This window comes from Onychostoma macrolepis, chromosome 10 (genome assembly GCF_012432095.1).
Source record: "Onychostoma macrolepis isolate SWU-2019 chromosome 10, ASM1243209v1, whole genome shotgun sequence".
Lineage (NCBI taxonomy): Eukaryota > Metazoa > Chordata > Actinopteri > Cypriniformes > Cyprinidae > Onychostoma > Onychostoma macrolepis.
The window spans coordinates 12,600,969-12,623,247 of NC_081164.1; the positions used below are offsets into that span (position 1 = coordinate 12,600,969).

At 36.8% G+C, this 22,279-nt stretch overlaps 1 protein-coding gene across 1 annotated transcript; it reads left to right on the forward strand.

Annotated features, from left to right (window-relative positions):
* Positions 1 to 144: 144 nt before the first annotated feature.
* Positions 145 to 22,189, forward strand: pitpnab (phosphatidylinositol transfer protein, alpha b). Its single transcript, XM_058789343.1, has 12 exons — positions 145 to 340; positions 4,855 to 4,885; positions 13,139 to 13,284; positions 13,878 to 13,969; positions 15,846 to 15,853; positions 16,094 to 16,168; positions 16,254 to 16,337; positions 16,411 to 16,488; positions 16,633 to 16,743; positions 17,604 to 17,726; positions 18,338 to 18,422; positions 19,171 to 22,189. The coding sequence occupies exons 1-11, from the start codon at positions 324 to 326 to the stop codon at positions 18,383 to 18,385; spliced, it is 813 nt and encodes a 270-aa protein (XP_058645326.1). The 5' UTR covers positions 145 to 323; the 3' UTR covers positions 18,386 to 18,422; positions 19,171 to 22,189.
* Positions 22,190 to 22,279: the final 90 nt, after the last annotated feature.

Below are 22,279 nucleotides of genomic sequence, written 5' to 3' on the forward strand. Positions count from 1 at the left end.
ATCGACGGTCGTTACCGGCTTTTATTTATTTTTTTATTTTTTTAAAGCAATAAGCCTGACCACGATCACCCCCCTCCTCAACATCACCGTCCATGACGTCATCGCTGCTATGTCACAGCATCAGGGCTCGTCGTTGACGCCCCCCTCGGCCCTGATCAGGAAGTGAATCTGTGGGAAATAGAAAAACGGTCCCTAGAATGACATAGAAGCGGGTGAGGTGGGGTAGACCGAGACACCGGGACTAACGCAGGACTCGACACCTATTTGGATTCATCCAGGTGCAAAACCACGTTATCTTTGGAAGGCATAAAGCACCGGAGAAAATGCTGATTAAAGAATTGTAAGTGCAGCGTTATTTTTTGATCTGATTGTGATGGGAGCATCCTCTGTGTGTCCGTGCAGCGCAGGTACCAGAGGCCATGGCGACATTGTAAACTTGACTTTCTGACAGTTTACATTTAAAGCCCTTGATCGAAAATATATTTCAAGCATTTAATACGCAAGCGGCTTTGGTGCGTATTTTTATCAATTTACCTTGGCCTACAGTACACTTTATGTGTGTTAAAAACGTGCCTGTGACGTTTTGACGGGTGCAATTATTACGTTACCTCCGAATATAAATTTTTTATACAACTAAACGCTTTTGAGTGGATGTTTTGGCATCAACCGAGTTTAATAGTCTCTTCATTGCGTTATTGATACGCTCGTGAAGGTGAAAAGGACCGAATTGAGCACACCGCGTTCCGATATTAAATGGCGCCTGTGTATTTATACTAATACTTTCAGAAACATCCCGTTCATTCATCACCATGTGGCCATGAGATTGGCTATATTCACATTTTAGTTAAACCGCGCTTTTCAGAACAACTGGATCCGTTCACCTTGCGCACGTTCCACTGAACCGCGCGACCAACTTGATAACATACTCCCTCCGCCAGTCACCTTTGAAATATTAATAACCTTTCTTTGCCCACAAACACACAAGGCACCGTCAGAAAGGTCACTGAAACCATATGAGGCTTTCTATTCATCTCCAAACAGCGCAGATAATATTATAGCCTAATTCAGAATATTTTCTGACGTCCTTGGTGGAAAAAAATACTAGCCTGATGTGTTTATTTGATTTAGATGGGGTTTTGGTAATGTAAATTTTTTTAAATTACTTTAAAATAATTTATGTTAGTAATTTCAAGGAGCCTGATCTGTTAGCAACTCAAATCGTTTTTTGGCGCCCCTATCGTCAAACCATGGCAAAGACGTTTTCGACAAATACTAGCGATAGGTGTAAAACCACTCTAATAAAGTGAAACATGTGACAGTAGCCTATGTGGCAACTGTTTTGTTGATTTAGCACACGATACAGACAGCTAATGTCGATTTCTGTTCGCGTGCGTTACATTTAGGGCACTCAGTTTGAGTAAAGGTAAACTTCTTTGGTTACTGTGTAAACTTGAGGCACTTGGTTAGACTGGGACACCGGTTAACAGGCAAACCATCATGTTGTCCTCCAGAAATACCCCTTTCTCTTTAATTACGCTGTCGAGGTGTTCTTTCGTGCAGGAATGCGCGCACGCACATCTTCTGAATGACTCAGCCACGAGCTGCATCTGCTCAACGCGTCGCGTGTAATAAAGACGCGCCGCGAACCTGTTAGCTTTCATGTCGCCGGCGTCTCTCTGACGTCACTTCCAGCCACGTCACGGAGATTTTAAGAGGTAGAGAGGGTTCCGCAGAGAACCGTGTCCGTTATGCAGCATGTGTAGCTTATGAATTTAAATAAAAACAGGTTAATCTTCATATTTTAGAAACTAGCCTACTGCAATAAACAAATGGCACATTTCGAAGAGGATCAGGTTCTCTTGGCTCTAAAGTGGATGCCTCTACACCTCAGGACCCTCAGGGTTTGCTGTCCATGGTACTTTGTGCTTTTACTAAAGCACTAAAAATAACTTTCAGCACTAAAAATACCCCTGGGTAAAGAATTAGAGCTTTAATGGGAATTGAGATGTGGTTTGAGTTTCAGTTTTGATAAGTTGTATTTAATTAAGATTAAACTTAAGTTGCCATGTTCATTTATTATTTAAATTAGTGAGGGCAAAGGGTGTTTAAAAATGATTGATATAAAAAATTATATCTTGATGTTTATAATAAAAAATCCATGGACATTATGCATTAAACTGTCTACATTTTTGTGCTTATATTAGACATCAGTAGTCTACTTTTCTTATGTGAGCTAAAGCAGTGACCTCTTGTTCTGTGTCTCTTTCTCACTGCTCTGGTGACACTTTCCTGTGATCTAGCGCACATCCAGGATCCAGACACAGTGTCTGCTGGGTCTCTTGCGTATCTTAATTGCCATAAAGACCATTTTAGTCACACTTGGCTCAATGTGAGTTTAATTTTACAATCTATATGGGTGTTTCTTAAACACACTTCTGGCCTGTGGAATTTTGGAAAATAATCTCTAGCTAGTTTATTTAATTTGTCTCACTGACAATAACAATTCTGTCATTTTGTCTATTTTTTTCTTCCTGAAATTAAATGTTAAATATGTTTGGAATAAAATGGTCAACTAATTTGATAGCTATATTTTATGTATCCTAAATACACACAATTAAATAATATTTTTGCACTTTTGGTGTTATTCAAAAAAATTACAGTGTCATCGAAAGTTCCATTTATAAAATTATCTTTATATTTAGTTTTCTTCACACATCATGTCTCATATTACATTTTTACTAATACTGTTTTCGCATTGATAAACAATACACCAACTTTAAAAAAACAAAAACATTTTTACCAGTTGATAAAAAATTGTTGGCTGTGGTAGAAATGATGACAAAACTGAATGGACAGTTGTAATTTGTGTAAAAAAAATTTTTCACAGAATAAATATTGAAATGGTTTATGATTATTTAATTTCAGAATTAAAAGTCTAGCTTTAGGACAAGGGTAACATGAAATCTATAAATAAAACACAGTAGAAAAGTAAAAAAAAAAAAAAATGCAACCTTCATAAAAAAAAAAAAATAAAATCACAAAAACATTAAACATAATATGTAAAATGTCACATTAGGTCTTAATCTCTAGACAGCAGTAGCAGTTAGCAGTTTCCCCCCCACATATTTAGTAAAATAGCGACGCTGACCTTTTAGCTGAATATTGAATTTCAGAATCTATTTGTAAACTTGATTGTCTTGTTACCGAAACAATAAGTAAAGCCTTTCTTATACAGCGAAATGCAGCCATGCGGGCAAATGCATTTATAATGCAGAAAGTAGCCTGGGTGTCATGGAGGCAGAGTACATGAGACACCAAATCCAGCACGGTGACCGATAGTCCCTGTTCAGGACACAGGCAGCACTCAGGAGGGCAAGGTGACTCCTGCTATTAGCAGATGCTAACAGCAAACAGTAAAACACACCTGTGTGACCATGGTGTTTGATAAATGGTGAAACTTCCCACTGAGTTCATGAAGCATCTGATATATGGCGAGGACAGAAACTCCCTCAAGCGCAATAGGACTATAAGGACTGCAAAACCATGTTCATAATCAGTATTTTTGACTTGTTTTCTAGTAAAAATGTCAGAACTAACCACTTATTCTCATTAAAGCATGGCCTTCTTTGTCAATGATCTTGTCAGACATTAAAGGTGAACCTGGTCCTTGACTTCCTGACAAGCTCATGCTTCATGTCAGAGAAGCCCTCATGAGTCAGATGTAGACAGTCCGGAGGTGTGTGTGTGTGTTCATGTCATAAGGCAGATAATGAGAGAGCTGTGCTGGAATGGAGCACAGTAGTGGTATTGTCTTACTCCTGAGAAGTATTGATTATATATGTGAGCTGCACAGAGTCTGGTACGCTGCCAACTACCATCCAGAAACAGTACACAGAGATGTGCTTGACAAGGAATAGCTTTTATAGGTTTGCTAATATGAACAGATTCATTTTGTATTTTGATATTTTATGCCACTAAATATAACATGTATTGAAGAGACAAAGCCAAGAAGGTCCTGATGCAGAGATTGTGTTATAGTTTCGCTATCATTTCTGTAAATGCTGTAGGTTATGGTTTATTAGGAATATGAGATTATAGCTGAAAATGACTGTGGAAAAACATCAACAAAATTGCTTTGAAACAGTGAAACAGTAACATTAGAGGCAGTTTCCCAAACACTGTTTTCCACTGTGCACTGAGAAATTGTTCTGATCTTTGTTGGTGATTAAATAAAATGTCAAAAATCTAATGAAGTGCAAAGATGGAATTATATATATATATATATATATATATATATATATATATATATATATATATATATATATACATACATACATACATACACACACACTGTTCAAAAGTCTGGGGTCAGTAAGGTTTTGTAAAATAAACAATACTTTTATTCAGCAAATTAAATTGATTAAACATAACAGTAAAAATAGAATGTTAAAAAAATTCTGTTTCAAATTAATTTTGTTATTTTAAATTTTTATTCATCTATAAATCCTGGAGAAAAAAAAAATCAGTAATCACAAAAATATTAAACACCAGAACTGTTTTTGATAATTAACTATTAATTAACAGTAATAAACAGTAATAAATTGAAATTTAAAATATAACAGAAAACAGATATTTTTACATTTTAATACTCTTTCACAGTTTTTACCATATTTGTATTAAATAAATGCAGCCATTAAAAAAAAAAAAAAAAATCACTGGTAGTGGCATGTTGTGGTTATATTTATATTCATTTGTGGAGTTTTAGAAACATGATGGTAATAGCTATAATGATACAGCAAACATGCTTATTATTTGGTAGATTTTAAATAATTTGTTTTTCTTGTTCTCTTGCAGTCGAGTGATCCTACCAATTTCTGTGGAGGAGGTAAGTGCAAATTGAGTGTGTGTGTGTGTTTGTGAAAGTGTGTTTGTGTACAGCAAGCAGTGAACGCTGGTAATGACACTGAACCCAAACATTGTTTTTGTATGTATGTGTGCGGTGTCAATCGCTGATTTGCATGTGTTGAGTTCGGATGACTCAGTCTTTGCTGGTTTTGACAGCAGAGGAGTCACGATGTAGTTTCGTGATGCTCTCCATGTGCACTAAGCCACAGATCTGCACACCGCTCTGTCATTCAGTCACTTATGACTCATTTATCTCTGCAAGAGGATGAAGCTTTCTCCTCTCATGCTGTTTGATCTCATAGAGCCCGTGCAGAAACATTAATGCATCATTTCTCTCAGTATGCGCCAATATTAATAGCTGTGCTTTTGGCCTTGTCAGCAGTTCTCACATTTTTGCTTCCTCTCTGTCTCTGATTCTTTCCTCTGGCCCCATTCAGACTGAGCATTCCCTGTGTCTCCCAGTCTCCTCATTTCCCATGATCCTCTAGCGTGTCATTCTATTCAGTGATCTGGTCGTGAATATCTAACGAGTTACCTGATACCTCTTCCTTCTGCTTCTCTTTCTCTTAGCTCTTCTCGTTGTCTAGGCTCAAGCACTTGTGATCTGTAAAGAAACAAAATTGAGACTTTCAGATTTATGCTTGAGGTGGCAAAATGGAGACGTGACAACTGCCAAGACTATCAGTTTATTTTGAGCATTAAAGATGCAGTGTGTAATTTCTGACCACAAATCAGAATCCAAATATGCTTTATTTGATAAGTATGCTTTTTGCCTGAACGATGACTGACGGTTGGAATTCGCTGTTTTGTCAAGTTTTGCAAATATCACATACTGCAACTTTAAAGGAATAGTTCACCTTCAAATTAAACAGATTTGCCAGAGATTTGGAGAAATTTTGCATTGCTTGCTGCCAGATTCCAAAAATAAAAACATCACAATAATCCACAAGTAATCCACACCACTCCAGTCAACAAACATAACATATTGTGAAGTGAAAAGCTGCATGTTTGTAAGAAACAAATTCATTCATTCATTCATTCATTCATTTAGCAGACGCTTTTATCCAAAGCGACTTACATTGCATTCAAGTTACAGTTTTTACATTTTATCAGCTCTTGCTTTCCCTGGGAATCGAACCCATGATCTTGGCGTTGCTAGCGCCATGCTCTACTATTTGAGCTACAGGAAAGCATGAATATACATGAATGAAAATACATGAATATAGCTGCAAGCAACAATTCGGGCAGCAAGCACAGCATGTACAGCCAGCATAACAATCACAGCAGACTCATCAAAGCACATCACACCAAACAGACAAAAGCTCCAAAATGTGCATCTCAAAAGCACAATACACTCATAAGATTTAGTATATAAGTGCGCCACACAGGATTTGAACCCAAAACCTGGGAAGTGAGGGACCTATGGCAGAGTGTGCCACTCAGTCAGTGCACAATCATTAGGCTCCTGAGGAGAGCTTTTAGTGTGAGAATGATCACATAAAAGCCATACTTAGCATGTTGACCAGCATGCTAAAATACGTTATTATACTAACATATTGTACGGTTAGTCTGATAGCTGAAGAGTCATATTACATAGAATGGCAAATGATCAGCATGTTAACAAATTACCACTCTAAGCTAACTAATTAATAAGCATTCGGGAACGGTAGGGAATATCAAAAATCTGTTCAGTTATGTCCATGTGGTTTGGTGCAAAGATTATCTGAACAAAATTGGACAAAATTTGTAGGAGGGTCAGCAAAAACCAAAGAAAAGTTTTTAATTTACCTCTAAATGGCGGATAAACAAAATTTTGAAAAATGAAAAATGAGATATCATCAGACTAGTTAATACAGCCAAGGATTGTATTAACACAGAGAAAAAATTTGGACAATGCTTTGAAGAGTTATAAACTTTTTTTTTGTTGCAAAAATCCTTATATCGCTGGAACACTAGGTGGTGCTTTCTTCAAACTTCCCAGGTACCTTCAGGACATGATGTTGATGATTCCAACCAATTTTTGTGCCGATACGTCAAATTGTTCAAAATTTATTGCAATTTATGTCAAATTTCAAAATGGCGGACAGGCAGTTCATCTTGGTATCCTTGGATTCGTCATGACCCAAGGAATCCATAGACACCATGTTCAAAAGTTATAAGCAAGAATGTCCATTTTTGGTATCTCACGATCCATAGGCGGTGCTGTTCCTTTGGCATGGACCCTTCATTTCATTTGATCAAAATTTGGCCGAGATACAGCCTCTGAACCAATTTTGGGTCAACACTGTTAAGTTCGAAACACCATAACTTTTGAACGGAGATGAATATCAAAACTCTGTTCAGTCATTTCTGTGCAGCCCGGTCCAAAGATCATCTGAGCCAATTTTCGTTAAAAGTGGGAAAATTTTGGAGGAGGACTAGCTGAAAAAAACAACAACAACGGAATACTGTCTTTTTCAAAATGGCCACTACTGTAATGGATGGTGTTTTAATGTAAGCTATTGAATGTGATCAGCATAAGGAGGTTTCATTTTTCCAGAAAGGGTTCAAAATTTATAATCCTCTATCATAATGTTGCTTTCTCCAGTGAAAAATTGATTAATCTGAATCAGGTGAGAAATATGCGAAGATCAAGCACTGTTTACTAGTGAAAACAGTTCTAAACAAATATGTCTGTGAATTTTGATGTGAGAGGACAAGACTTTTTGACTGGAGGAAGCATTACTATGAATTATGGACAGAAGGATCGGTTTAAAGTTAAAATGCCTTGATGGATTTGTTTCTTACAAACATGCAGCTTTTTACTTCACAAGACATTAATGATGGACTGGAGTCATGTGGATTACTTTTGGATTATTGTGATGTTTTCATCAGCTCTGTTGGCACCCATTCACCATCTACTGGTGAGCAAGTGATGGCCTGTGGGTGAATTTTCAGCAAATTCCAGCTATTAATAAACCATTCATTTTAAGATCCAGTCACATGATTAACCATCTGATCACATAAATCACCTCAGCTGCCTTTAGACTACCTGACTCCAGCTGTTCATGTCTCTATAAATCATACCCTAGTAATTTCTTGGTAACTTTGGACCTACATAAGCATGTGGGATCTGCCCTGGGGGACAAACCCTTATCTGGGCCAGATTATGCAAATTAATGGGCTGTTTCCACCTTGTGAGGCCCCTCTTTTCATCTTCACTCATTTTTCCATACCTCAGCATATTCTCCAAAAAAGTACTGTCGGCCAAGATCCATTTGGATAACAGTCTAATCAGTTATGTCACATAAAATATGTCTAGGACAAGACATTTTAAAGGGGTGGTTGACTGTTTTTTTTTTGCTAGGCTTGATTGTGTTTATGGGGTGCAGTATAACGTGTTCATGCTTCGTTTTTGAAAAAACGCATTATTTTTCACATAATTTACCTTTATTCTACACCGCTCTGTCCCTTCTCTGACAAACGCCTCGATTATTTCCTGTTTTTATGAAGCCCCTCCCTCAGAAATACGCGATGGTCTCAGATTGGTTAGCTGGCTCAGTGTTGTGATTGGCTAAACCGCCTCTAGTGCGCGTCTAAACATTCCGCCCCTCAGCATGTGCGGTTGTATTGTAAACAATGGCGTAGTCAATATTGCTTATCAATTTGAGCCCCATTGAGACGCAGAGGATATTAGTGAAGAGGATCGTACAGAACCTGTGCAAGCACGGCTCTTAATGGTATTTTTGTTTGTTGTTGTCTCATACTTTTAGGTACACTGTTATTTGTAAATGCTTCTGTTAGCTTCTAATATACGGTTTTATTCTGATTAAAGCTTTAATACAGTACGGCAACCGCACACGGTTGTATAACACTTCTCATAGCTATGTGATAATAAGTGCATAATTGGAACAGTTTGTTGGAGCTGATCTGACGATCTGAATGAGAGAGAAAGAGAGAGACGTGCAGAGGAGGGCGATGCGAGGAACAGAACTGCTTGAGAACTGCTGCTCTAGAACATTGATTTTGAAACTTGTGAATCCATTAGAATCGTTAGAAGACAGAATCGCGATTCAAATATGAATAGATTCTTACATGCACCCCTATTTTTCTTTTCCTCTTCTCTAAAGCAGCACAACATGGCCTCGCCCCCTTCGTTATATATTCTCGGGGGTGGGGTTTATCTGGGTTCGTGACGTATCAGACCCGGGAAGTAACTCGTTGTAGTCCCTACGAGCCGTTTTTGTAGGCATTAAACTTCCAGAATTTTAAAAGACGATATCTCCGTTTGCATTGAACTTTCAGCACTGCAACTTTGCAGATATTGTTTATGCTCAAACAGCAACATTACACACTAACTAATGTTAAAAAAGTGAAATCGCAATGAACCACCCCTTTAGCGTAAGCCCTTCCTGTCAGGTCAAAGTTTCTTCCTAGCGCCCAGTGGGAGTTTAAACGGTTAAAAAGGAGCCTTTGCGTTGCATTGCATTGCATTCATTAAGACAGCACAATTAAAAGTATGTTGAGCAGATTAGATTTCAATTGAGTTGAATGAACCAAGGGTGGGTGAACATATCTAGTTTCACTCTTTCATCATCTTTATTGATTAGTGTATTTTCAGAGTAATGATCGTTATTGTTGAAATACTGTCATTAACATAAAGGGATCACAGATAAATTGTGATTGGCTGCTTCGGTGCCTCCTGGAAAGTGGACATTTAAAGGAAGCCACTTCATTTATAAAGGATGATCTATAATTCATAGAGGCTTACTTTGTTCTTGCCCAGATGAATCTTGAAAAGTATAGTTTCACTGCATTATTTGTAAATGTTGTACAACTGTGAAGTATTCTTATAAAAGAATAATCATGCTCAATATCACATGAGCAAGAGTGTTGTTGTTTCAGCAAGATTGTAATTACAAAATTGATTATAATTTCAACAGTTCAATAAAAAAGAAGCTAATATCAACTTTCATTTCATTGTGGAAGTAAGCTATTTCCTGTCAATGCTTAACATTTCATTCAAGACTTAGCCGTTATATGTAAACAATTTGAATAACAGTGCAGTAAACCTTTATGATTATGATAATAAACATTACTTAACTATATTATTGCACACCAAAAATAACTGGAATCGCCTGACACTAGAAGCCTTGCACATTGTAGGTGAAAAGGTCCGCAACTTCTTTTATATTTAAAATAACGTGGATTGAGTAACTTTTAGGCACAGTATTATCAGTTACTTATATACACCAGTGTAACAGTCCCAAACAAAGTCAAAGCAGAAGCATTGTACATCTCAGAGCAACACGCATCAGTGTGTTACGTTCCTGAATGAATTTTAAAATGAGTCGGTTGAGAGAATGATTCAATGACTCAGTGCAAAATGAATTAAAGTTTTGAATCAGTCGTTTGACTGAATGATTCAAACTCACACATAAAGACAGTCATTTATATTGTTGACTAATTTTTCTAAGATTGCTTGAGGAGTAAATAACAAGGATGAAATCTTGAATCCATATTTCAAAAACACAATATGATATCAGTTCCTCTCATTGCAAATTTTGGCCCTCTGTGCCTCCCATTTTCATACAACTCCCAGAATCACCATTGGTCATTAGTCTTAATGTTTGCAGATACAAATAAATAATGACAATCGACTTTCTTTTGAGCGCTCTTGAGAGAGCTCTTGTCAGATAAGCTCACATGATTTAAAGCCCTGATCCTTCATCTGCTTTCAGGAGCCTTAAAGACACATTTTATTTGGCGGATGTTGTTTAAAGCAAGAGGGCAAAATGCTATTCCTGGAGTCCATTTATTCAGCAGGGAATGATGGATTAAGAAAGCTTACTTGCTTAAGGGCAGCTGGGCAGTTTAGGCCCCCTTTATGACACTCCCTTATTTCTACCCTTCTTCCTCTTCCTGTTTATAATCATACACACACACACACAAACACCATAAGCTGTCTGTCATTGTAGACTGGCTCTGCGTGTGAGCTATCCTTTCCCTCTGTTAGCCTGTCGATTAGTCTGAGCTCACATCTTTTAGTATGTCCATCACCATCAGTGAACTATAATCAGGGCTTAACCACACTCTCATATAGCCTACACACATCACATGCTGCTCATTCAAAAGATTACAGTTTTATGCAATGTCACTTTAAAAATAGATTTATGGCACACTAATACAAAATAGCACATCCACTGCAGACGAAACCCTGTCGGATGCTATGTGTGTGTGTGGTCTGCAGAGAGTGGGATGAAAATGTGTGATGTAGGTTGGATTTTCATAGAGTGCTGCAAAATGACGCATTCTGCTACTAGCCTCTGATTGGCTGAGAGGACAGAGGAAATCTCTGATTGGCAGAGGAATAATGATACTGCATGTAGATACAGAACCACACACATAATCCCACACCATCTATCCATCCATCTATTATCTATGTATTTATATATCCAACTATGTATGTATGTATCTGTCTATCTATGGAATGGAGTGTGTCACCTCCCTCTCCTCCCTCTCTTTCTTTTTCTCCCCTTTTCTCCTCTGTCTGTCATTCTCTGGTGCCAACTGGTATAAAAAGACAGTCTGCTTTGTGTCGTCATTTTCTTTCTTCTCTTCTCTCACACTCTCTCTCACATACACACAATTACATGTGATGGACGGTGTGTTTAGGGATGAATGCTCACATTTAAACAGTCGGGCTGTTTCTAGGTAAGATTCTGGAAGTGTTTTAGCTTGAGTCTTTGCTGCTGGCTCAGCTTAGACTATGAGTAGAGGCTGCTGACAGTGAACGCATGTCAGGACACTAAATCTCTTAGTCTAACACACTTGATCTGCACTCTTAAAAAAGGTTCTTTACTGGCATTGATGGTTCCATGAAGAACCATGTTCTTTATAGTGGAAAAAGTTCTTTTCATTATTAAAATATTTCAGAAAGAAAGGTTTATTTAAGAAAGAAACCTAAAATGGTTCTTCTATTGCATCGCTGAGAAAACACAGCATAATACGACTCAACAATATCTGCTGGTTTTCTCTTTTTACATTGTCATGCCCATTCAAACATAGGGGGCATATGCCAAATGTTTATCTTTATACTTATAATTAAGCTGCATGATTATTGTAGGGTTATAAAAAATCTAAATTGCTTTAGCGAAGTCTAAATGTCCATTCAGTTGCATCCTTTTAAATTGAAAATTAGCATCATTAGTAGATAATAATCCAAACTTCAACAACACCTTGTGATATGGAAAATCAGTCATTAGGCTAATGATTCGATACTAACACAAAACATGTTTCAGTTCAATACAGGCATCACTAAATTGATGATTTGTCGTTCAGAAAGTGAGTGAGATGTTGATTCATTACCCGCACTTCAGTGTTAGATTTGACAGATTCAAACTGCTAACTGAAATCTTTGAACTATTCATTAAAAAAATGTCTCAAAGGGATCATTCGTTTCGGGACTACACTGTATGGATTAAATTAAAAGAACCAGTTCATAAGAGTTATTTGTTCAGGAATTGACTAAACTGTTCTCTTAGTATGTTTGTTGTTGCGTGCAGCACTTTAGGATTGAAAAGAAAGACTTCTTTTTCCATTATTTTGCAGGTTTTTTATTGCAACACATTCAATGCAGACATAACGTCGGACAGACGTTGCATTTTGGTTGAGAAAGAAAATTGGGTTGACGTCAGTATTTGACGCCAATTTGACGTTGACTTAACGTTGGATTTTGGTTACACAACCTAAAAACAACAAATATCAATGTCATCTGACATCGGTATTGGACATCAAATTAACATTGACATTAGACGTTGAATTGACATTAAATTTTGGTCCGGTCCATTTAAACCGGTTCTTTTTTTTTTATTGAATCCATACAGCATGACCAGTGCAGGCTGATAAGATCCAGAAAAAATTGGTCAGTGCTTATGTATTCGCAGAGTTTTTTTGCAGTGTTTAATCTGTAAGATGCATGTGTGTGTTTATATTCTACTATATTCTATATCGTACTATTTAACTATATTCTCTACAGGATTATATGTGATTAAGATATGAAAGAAGTCATTGTTTATTCAGCATAGATCAGCAGAAGAGGGAGTAAACACATGCACACGCACACACACACAGAGAGTGAGAGGAAGGTAGAGAGAGATACAGGACAAAACAGAATTAATAGATAGTAGTGTTCAAACATGCCTCATATTTGAATACAGACATGCTTATGAATGTATTTCTGTGTGTCTCACAGTATCAGGTCGGGCAGCTGTACTCCGTAGCGGAGGCCAGTAAGAATGAGACAGGTGGAGGAGAGGGTGTGGAGGTGTTGAAGAATGAACCCTATGAGAAGGATGGAGAAAAGGGACAGTACACACACAAAATCTACCACCTGCAGAGGTACTCACACTTACACAAACCCACAGACACATGAATGTATTAATAAAGTGTGCTAGTGCTGGATTACTAAAAATAGGTTTGTCATTTACACATCCTCAAGTCATTTTAAACCAGTGTGACTTTTGTCTTCCACAAATAAAGAAGTTTAGCAGAATGTCCTGGTTGTTATTTTCCATAGAATTAACTCCCTGAGCTCAAAAAGCACCATAAAAATGGTCTATTGTGTGTTCCTCACATAAAACTATCAAATGATATGGATATGAATGATTTGGACAACTTCTGTGCACTTTTATGATGCTGTTTTGACATTTTTGTGCTTGACTTTAAGGTGAAAGGGTGCAATTTAAGTCAAAAGATATGTAAACATAATGAATGTTTTGAAACAGATTTACCTCCCTTGTCTGTTATTGGTCAGACAAACAGATAGCCCCGCCCCAAACACACACCATTGGTTGAGCCACTGTTGCTATGCTGAACTGGTTAAATTCCTCAAACAAACAGAGTAAAGTTTAGGAGAAAATATAAAAAACAAAAACACATTTCTGTTTATTTTGTCTATAGTTGACTAATCATTTGCATTCTTGCTTTTTCAGTAAAGTCCCGTCATTTGTACGAATGCTTGCACCAGCATCAGCACTGAACATTCATGAGAAAGCTTGGAATGCCTACCCATATTGCCGCACAGGTAACACACACACACACACACACACACACACACACACTCATACATAAGAAGCTAAATTTCTTCACATGTTCTCTATGTTCCTCTTGCCTTTTTATTATTATGTCTTCCTATCTGTTTCTCCCCGTCTCTTTCTCTGTGTTTGCGGGCACTGAATAATTCACTGTTTGAGCTGAGCAGGAGTGGAGTTACAGCACAGGAAACTGAGATTATACTGACACATTCCCTTCACATCATTCTCACAGCCGTATAGACGATAGACTTCCCATTCTCTGAAGTCTGTTATCAAGATACTTCAAAATCTCACTGCAGTGCTTAAAACAAACTGAATCTACAGTTTAGTTTTTGAATAAATGTAAAAAGTTGATATGGCAAGTATTTTGCTGTACTGAATTTAAATTATTTAATAATATAAATATTGAATAACAAAATAATTAGTCTGAGATTATTTGCCAACTGTCAGCAAGCTGCTAGAAGAAAGAATTGTTTTGCACTATTTGTCCAAATCAAGGTGTCTACAGATACAGTAACATTGTAGTGCATCAGAGGTATTCAATTAAGAGCCAAGAGCTCTTGCTTCTACAGTTCCTTCACAGGAAAAGGTCCAAACATCTGTTTCAAGAGTCAATATGCAATTTTTGTATTCATTGCAAATTACAAAATTTGGCAACCTAATTTTACCTTATCTTGTAAAATGAATAAATAATAGATCTTAAAATTGCAATGAAATTATAGATTTTTTCTTCTGTATTGTGGTGTACATATGACTGTTACAGATTATTGAAAAATAAAATAATCCATCAGTTGCTGATTGGATTTTAGGTTGTGGGAGTTTGTGGGGTTGATTGTGGATGTAATGTGGAGTCATGTGACAAGGGAGTTGAGGATCCAAATGCAGCTTTATTAAGATCTTAGTCAGACAGGCAGGGTCAAACACCAGCAAAGCAGTAATATCCAAGGAGTAATCCAATAAACAGGCAATGGTCAGGGCAGGCAGAAAACAATCAAAAACAAGGAAACAGTTCAAGATCAAAAACACAAAGGCAAGAAAACTAGGAAAACTCAGAACTAGGAAACTTGGAAAACACAAGGAAACTAGGAAACATTACAGGCTATCAATCATCAGCGGTGCAACAGTGTGTGTGTGTCATTATAGTGTGTGACAGATGAGGTGATTAGAGACAGGTGACTGCAATTGGTGAGTGCTGATGAGTCCGGGCAAAGGATTATGGGAAATCGAGTCCTGGGTGAAGTGGCAAGAGTCTGTAATGGAGTGCCCTCTAGCGGGCACTCCACCTAGAAATCGTGACAGTGGAGGGGACAGGTTTAATAAACTTCTAAAGATTAAATCATTGAAGTCGAGATTGAGTTATGACATTTTGATAAAAAATTACAATGTCAAATTTAAATAATAGCAATAATAAAGCATGCACAGATTAATCGTTCACAAATAAGATAAATAACATGCATTTGAAAAATAAGTCAGTCTGCTTTCAAATATAGAATCAATGACATTTTCCTCAAAAACAGAATTAGAGTAAAACAACATCTTTAAGCATTTAACAGAGTTGCATGAAGTGAACATTACTGAGCTGATTTACTGTTTCACACCATTGTGACGAAACCTTCAAAGCTTATCGTTGTACTATGAGAATTTATGAGTAATGATTCACGGTCTGAATAGAACTAATGTTGAGTTGGAATATGGATATGAATATTATTTCAGTATGTTTACTTCCAGACTAATATGGGCTAAAATGAGATTAAATATAATTAGAAATGGTCTTAAATGAGATGTGATGTATTCTTAAAAATAAATGTTTAATTCATATTTTATTATCCCTTTTCTCCCTGTTGTCTGTCCTGCATCACCCTTCAGTAATTACTGTAAGTACACAATCTTTGCAAGTACAAAAATAAGTCATATTCATTCATATGAATGAACAAACATGTTGAACATGTAGATGTACAGCACAAGCACATACAAACACTCACTCTTTGAGTGAAAGAGGAGACAGTACCTTTAGCTGGAGTGAAAGGAGAGAGGACAGATGTCAGTATGTCACTGTGGAGTCTGTCCATCAGTTATGGTTTATCAGTTTGTTCATTGATTATCTGTTATTTTAGAATGAGTATATGAAAGAAAACTTCCTCATCAAAATCGAGACGTGGCACAAACCCGACATGGGACAGCAGGATAATGTGAGTATAGTAGTAGATCATTTGTGTGTGAACTGTGAACTCCACAATTTTGTGTCAAACCTGACACTTATGTTCTTCTTTACAGGTTCACGGTCTAGACCCAGACACCTGGAAGAAGGTGGAGGTGGTGTACATAGACATCGCAGACCGGAGTCAGGTGGAGCCAAAGGTGAGCTTCACTTAGATAAAATAGCTACCTTTTCCAGTTACTTTCTAATCCGATCAGTGCTGTCTCTCTGTAGGACTATAAACCAGATGAAGACCCCACTAAGTATAAGTCTGTAAAGACTGGAAGAGGGCCGCTCGGTCCAGATTGGAAGGTGATACATTTTAAAGCACCTCTAATGGCTGTGTGCTTGTATAAAATTTGAGTAAATGTAGTAAGTGCATGCTTGATGTATGAGTGGGACGCTTATTAATGGCAAATTATATCCAAATGCTTAATGGATTTTGGGTCTGTGTAGAAAGAGCTACCTAAAAAGACAGACTGCCCACACATGTGTGCCTACAAACTGGTTACTGTCAAGTTCAAGTGGTGGGGCCTGCAAAACAAAGTGGAAAACTTTATTCAAAAGGTCAGTGTGATTGATTAAAGAGTTTATTAAAGTTACCATGAAATCAAAATTTTGACCATATTTCTTGGCCTGATTGTCTATGATTCATCTGTGCAAGATAAAGGTTTACCGAGAGGACTTTTGGAGGTTTTTTGGCCACCTGTCATAAATGCTTTGTTGGGAAAGGCTGCAATATTTGCTTTGACTCAAATTGATTTAGTTGTTACTTGTAGTCAAAAACCAAAATCTGTTGTTTACCAACTCTATTTTTTCGTAAATAAATGAATATATTAAATTGATCAAAAGCGACAGTAAAGACATTTATAATTTTGTTGTGATATGGAAAAAAATATTTTAAATGAATGATCCTCTTGTGAACTTTATATTTATCAAAGAATCCTGAAAAGAATTGTGTCACGGTTTGCACATAAATACTAGGCGGCACAATTATCCTTTTTATTGAGCATCAAATCAGGATAATGTGACACTGAAGAATGGAGTGATCGCTGCGGATCATCTTTGCCATCACAAGAATAAATGATACATTTAAACGTATCGAAACGGTTATTTTAAATGTTAAAATTTCCAAATATTACTGTTTTTACTGTATTTTGATCAAATAAATGCAGCCTTGTGACGTAAAATCTTATCAACCTCAAAGTTTTAAATAGTTTGAAGTCTGACTAAATTCTGTTTTTTTTTTTTTTCTACACATAGACAAATGCCATCAGAAGGTTACAGTTACCGTTAACTGATATAAACTGCATGTCGTCCAATTCCTGATAAAATTAAGTTCCATCCTAATTTTTTATTATGTAAATAAAATCAGTTTAAAATTCACCTTCCAAAATGAATTTTGTACCTCTTTCTCCCCTTAACAGCAAGAGAAGCGCTTGTTCACTAATTTCCACAGGCAGCTGTTCTGTTGGATTGATAAATGGATCGAGCTGAACATGGACGACATCCGCAGAATGGAGGAAGAGACCAGGAAGGAACTGGATGAGGTCAGACGAGATGCCCTCCAGCAAATTTACATTTACCCTGTTTTTGTCCACTTTAAGTTATTTCTCATCTCTGTTGTTCAGTATGAACCAGCCTTTATATGGTAATAATGGATTTTAGCCAGTTAGCCAAACAAACTAATTGCTCGGAGATATTTTGTTGTAGTAGAAATTACAACAGCTGAATTCATTTGTTGCGAGATTGAGTTTTTGTTTGTGTTTGTCTGGTGTTTTGAGTGTCGGCTTAGACCTGGCACAAATTTTCCCACTACACAAAGACAATTACGTGTAACAAGGCAGATGAATAATTGAATGTAGCCCATAATGAGGTCCAGTCACTGCGAACAAAAGGGGCAGTAGAGCGGAGCAGGTCACAGTTCAGTGCTCTCAGGTGCCGTCCAGGGAATGAGTGACATCATGTGTTGGCGGTATCCCCCGTTTCACATACTTTGCAGGACTATCCCAGACTCCCACAAGTGATCTGTAATCCCAGAGGATATAGGAAAAATCAGGATAAGTCATATTATCTGAATCACATTTGTAGCCTGTTCTTCTTCCACAAGGAGCTGTTCACTTTATGTACACATGCTTGTTTTTCCCTTGCTGTCTTTCAGATGAGAGTGAAGGATCCAGTGAAAGGCATGGTGGCTCTTGAAGACTGAGGCTGCTCTGTGTTCCTGGATGCTGCTGTTCATGAAGGTAATTCACGATCTTTAGCGCCCCCTAACGTCATTTATCTACAACAGCAAGTGAGAACTTAAAAAAATGTTTGGGATGGCATATTCACATTAACTATGTTGGGAGTACAGTATGCATAGAATACGAAACTTGAACTTGAATGAACCAGATGTAATTGCAGCCACCATGTTTTTTTAACCACAATCTCTATGTTGACCCGCTGTTTGAGTAGACTGCCAAAAATGAAAATAATTTTTAAAATAAATCTAATAAAAATATTGATAACTGTTCGCAACATAAGGTCATGTGACAAAGTTTTTTGTTTTTTTTTGGAAGTTTGCATTTATTTGATCAGTAATACAGTCAAAACAGCAATATGGAATATTATTATTTAAAATAGCAGTTTTATATTTTAATGAATTTTAAAATGTAATAATTTATTCCTGTGATGACAAAGCTTAATTTTCAGCATCATTACTCCAGTCTCCTTCAGAAATCATTCTAATTTGCTGATTTGAAACCATTTTTAAAGATTCTTTGATCAATAGAAAATCATTACTGTTACTTATCAATGCATCCTTGCTATTTACAAGTATTAATTTCTTTAAAAAAAAAATCTTACTGACACCAAACCTTTGAATTGTAGTATGTACTGGACATTATTCAATCAGTAGCATGTTAGTAATCTATTTTGAACATAACTGTGGAGTTTAACCCTTAAAGTAATTGAATATTCTTGTTCTCTCTCTGTCATGTCATTTCCTGTGAGTATTTCTCAGATCAGACCTGAACTACTGGAGACCAGCAGCATCACTCCCCTCAATCAAATCAAAGCAACATGTCTTTTTAATCGTAATCAAAGTCCTTCATCCAGCCCTTTTGGTGGTTGTTTGTCCTGAGCATCCTTCATATCCTCCTTTCAGTCTGACAGTGGAGCACATTGACTTGTTAAATAGGCTATTATACTGGTTCTAACGTCATGCCCAGTTTATGAAGTCTACCTACTTAAACAAATACAGGGACGATCAGCAGTTCGTCATTTATGATGTCAGATCATTACCTTAATAAATGGAGCTCGGCAGAATTGTGTTTTAAGATGAGTTTAACGTAAAGCAGATGATATTTGTGTGTATATATATATATTCAGAAAATCTATTGGCAGTGGAATTATTGTGACAGATGCATAAACAGGGTTTTTAAGTAATTGTTCTATTTTTTTTTTTTTTGCAGACCAAGCTGGTTTTCCTTGTTTTGTTTCAATCTGTAGTGATTTGTTTTTGTTGCTGTATGTTTCAATTTCATTTTACCCACTTTTTAACCTATTTACCAGCTGCTCCGAGGTGGAAGTGTGTCTCTTTATAGTGTAGTACTGTACAATCACAGTCGTGTCATCCTGACCACTAGTTTATTTGTAACATGCATTGTGGATACTCTTTTTGACTGGCAGCTGCTCGGTCACGTTAAAATGTCAGACTGCAAGTACAGTTCATATTTAAATGCAAAACAGAGTTTATTATAATCAGCTGATGGAACAGTATCGCATTCTTGAAATAAGCTGAAGTTAAAAGTATTGTTGTTTGTTAATCAGTCAATATTATTGGTTTCATTGTCATTTCTTTCACAGTTTCCTTGTGTGTGCTATTTTAGTCAAGTTTTTTTTTATAAAAAAGACAGGTGTACAGTAGGTGTAGCGCTCCCTCCCTCGGTTGTTTTTGATTGGTTTACAAGATCAGGCTCCGCCCTTTTCTTTAGTCAGTATCTGACTGACTGTCTTTGAAAGAACTTGAAGAGGCGACGCTAAACCTTTAAGTCTTTACATCTTTCATAAAAGGTTTATTGCTAATATAGAAAAAGTTTCTTCCTGACTATTTTGTTGCTACAAGATGAGGTGCTCAAGGAGGATGTTTTATGTTATGTGCATATTTTATAAATGTATTATTCATTTTCATCTCACCTCCTTTCCATTTTATTGAAGGATTGATTGTCGTACTTCCCCTTTTATAACACGTCTTGAGGATAAAGACACATTTATCCAGATATTAGCAATAATACCTCCTTTGACAAAACCTTCCAGCCAACATACATGATGTGAGATAGTGACTTTAGAAGTGTATAATCCATTCCCTCTCAGAATGTTGCGTCATTAGGACTTTAATACAAATATACTCTCACTTCCAATCGCTCCTTGTTTTATTGATATGGAATCGGGTAAGGAAGGTGAAATGGGTTGAGTATGGGTTTTTAAATCAGTCTTTTCTTAGTAACGTGATGTGTGTATGGATGTATGTGCGTTTGAAGTTCTCAGTGTTTCTTGTTTTCGCGTGAGGGACATCCGACATGTAACTAAAATGGAGGTTTACACCCTTGTGTTTCTTTCCGCCAATGCTCAGGACCCATTGACGCACACCTAAATTCACTCTGACAAGAGTTAAATATTCTTGTAGAATTATATCGAATTCTTTGAAATTCGTAGAAATTCCATTGAATTCTTAAAAGATGAATGCAGGTTTTGTGGTGTAGATTGCGCGTTAAAACATCTTTACCGTCATAATACAATACACCAGAACTATGTTGGTCCTGAGTCTAATCAAAGTGATGTATGGATGTATGTATTGAATTGTATATAGTATATAAATATATGTAGATGAACACATAAATATATATATATATAACTATATAAATATAGCTCAGACTATCCTGCCAGCACATACAGCCTTCCATCAACCCAACCAGAGTAATTATATCAAGTGGTTTAGTAATGGCTGGGTGTTATCTGTGGGAAAAGTTACTGGAATGTGGTGATTTATGGTGGTTTAGGAAATTAAAAATTACACTTGAACTAATGATTTGAACAATCTATAACGGAACCTTCAGATAACTCCGCCCATCACTGTCACTGGCCCCGCCCCTCATCCCTGGCCGCTCATCTTTGGCAGGATGGTGTCTAAATATGTTTTCATTCATCGATTGTTGTTGTATTTTTGCTGTGAGCTGTAGAAATCTCTCACTTTTAAATTCCTTTCAAAGCTTACACTGTGACTGAAGCCACGACCTTTGACCTTTGGACTAGGTTGCCATTCTCTCAGGAGACGCGATTGAAACTTGTCCAAGCTGGTGTTTGAATAACAGACAGGTGGCTTATAAAAGGGAACTATCCACATGAACTGATCATCCACAGTTTGTGTTACCATTATTCGAGGCACATCATGGTAAACAGGACTTTCTCATAGATATGTTGTTGTTAGATTTCACGATTTGTTGTCGAAATTAAAACCCAATGATTCTAGAAATACAAAAAAAAATGTTTTTTGAATTTGTTTCACCCCACCCTGTCATGTCATGTTTTTTTATTTTATTTCTTTTACTGTGAATTTGTGCCTTTTGTCATCTTATCTTCCAATAAAACTACATTGGAGATGTGAAAAAAATAAATAAACTTTTAAAAAGTAGTGTTTTACTGGTTTACATGTCTTTAAGTTCTAAAAAACTTAAGTTCTGAATTTTTTCAGTAAATTTGTACTCCATTTTTTTCTCTGATCAAACACACCTTTCAGTTGTGTGCTTAAAGGGATAGTTCACCCAAAAATTCTGTCATTAATTACTCACCCTCATGTTGTTTCAAACCCGCAAGACCTTTGTTCATCTTCAAAACTCAAATTAAGATATTTTTTATGAAATCCGAGAACCCTGCATAGACAGCAAAGCAACTGACACATTCAAGGCCCAGAAAGGTAGGTACATCAGTGGTTCAACAAAAAAAAAAAAAAACACTTTACTGTCCTCAACACACCGGAGTGGGTGAACTATTCCTTTAACATCAGGGTTGTTCCCCTAGAGGGCAGCACATTGACACGTTGAGCTATGGTGCTCATGACAGT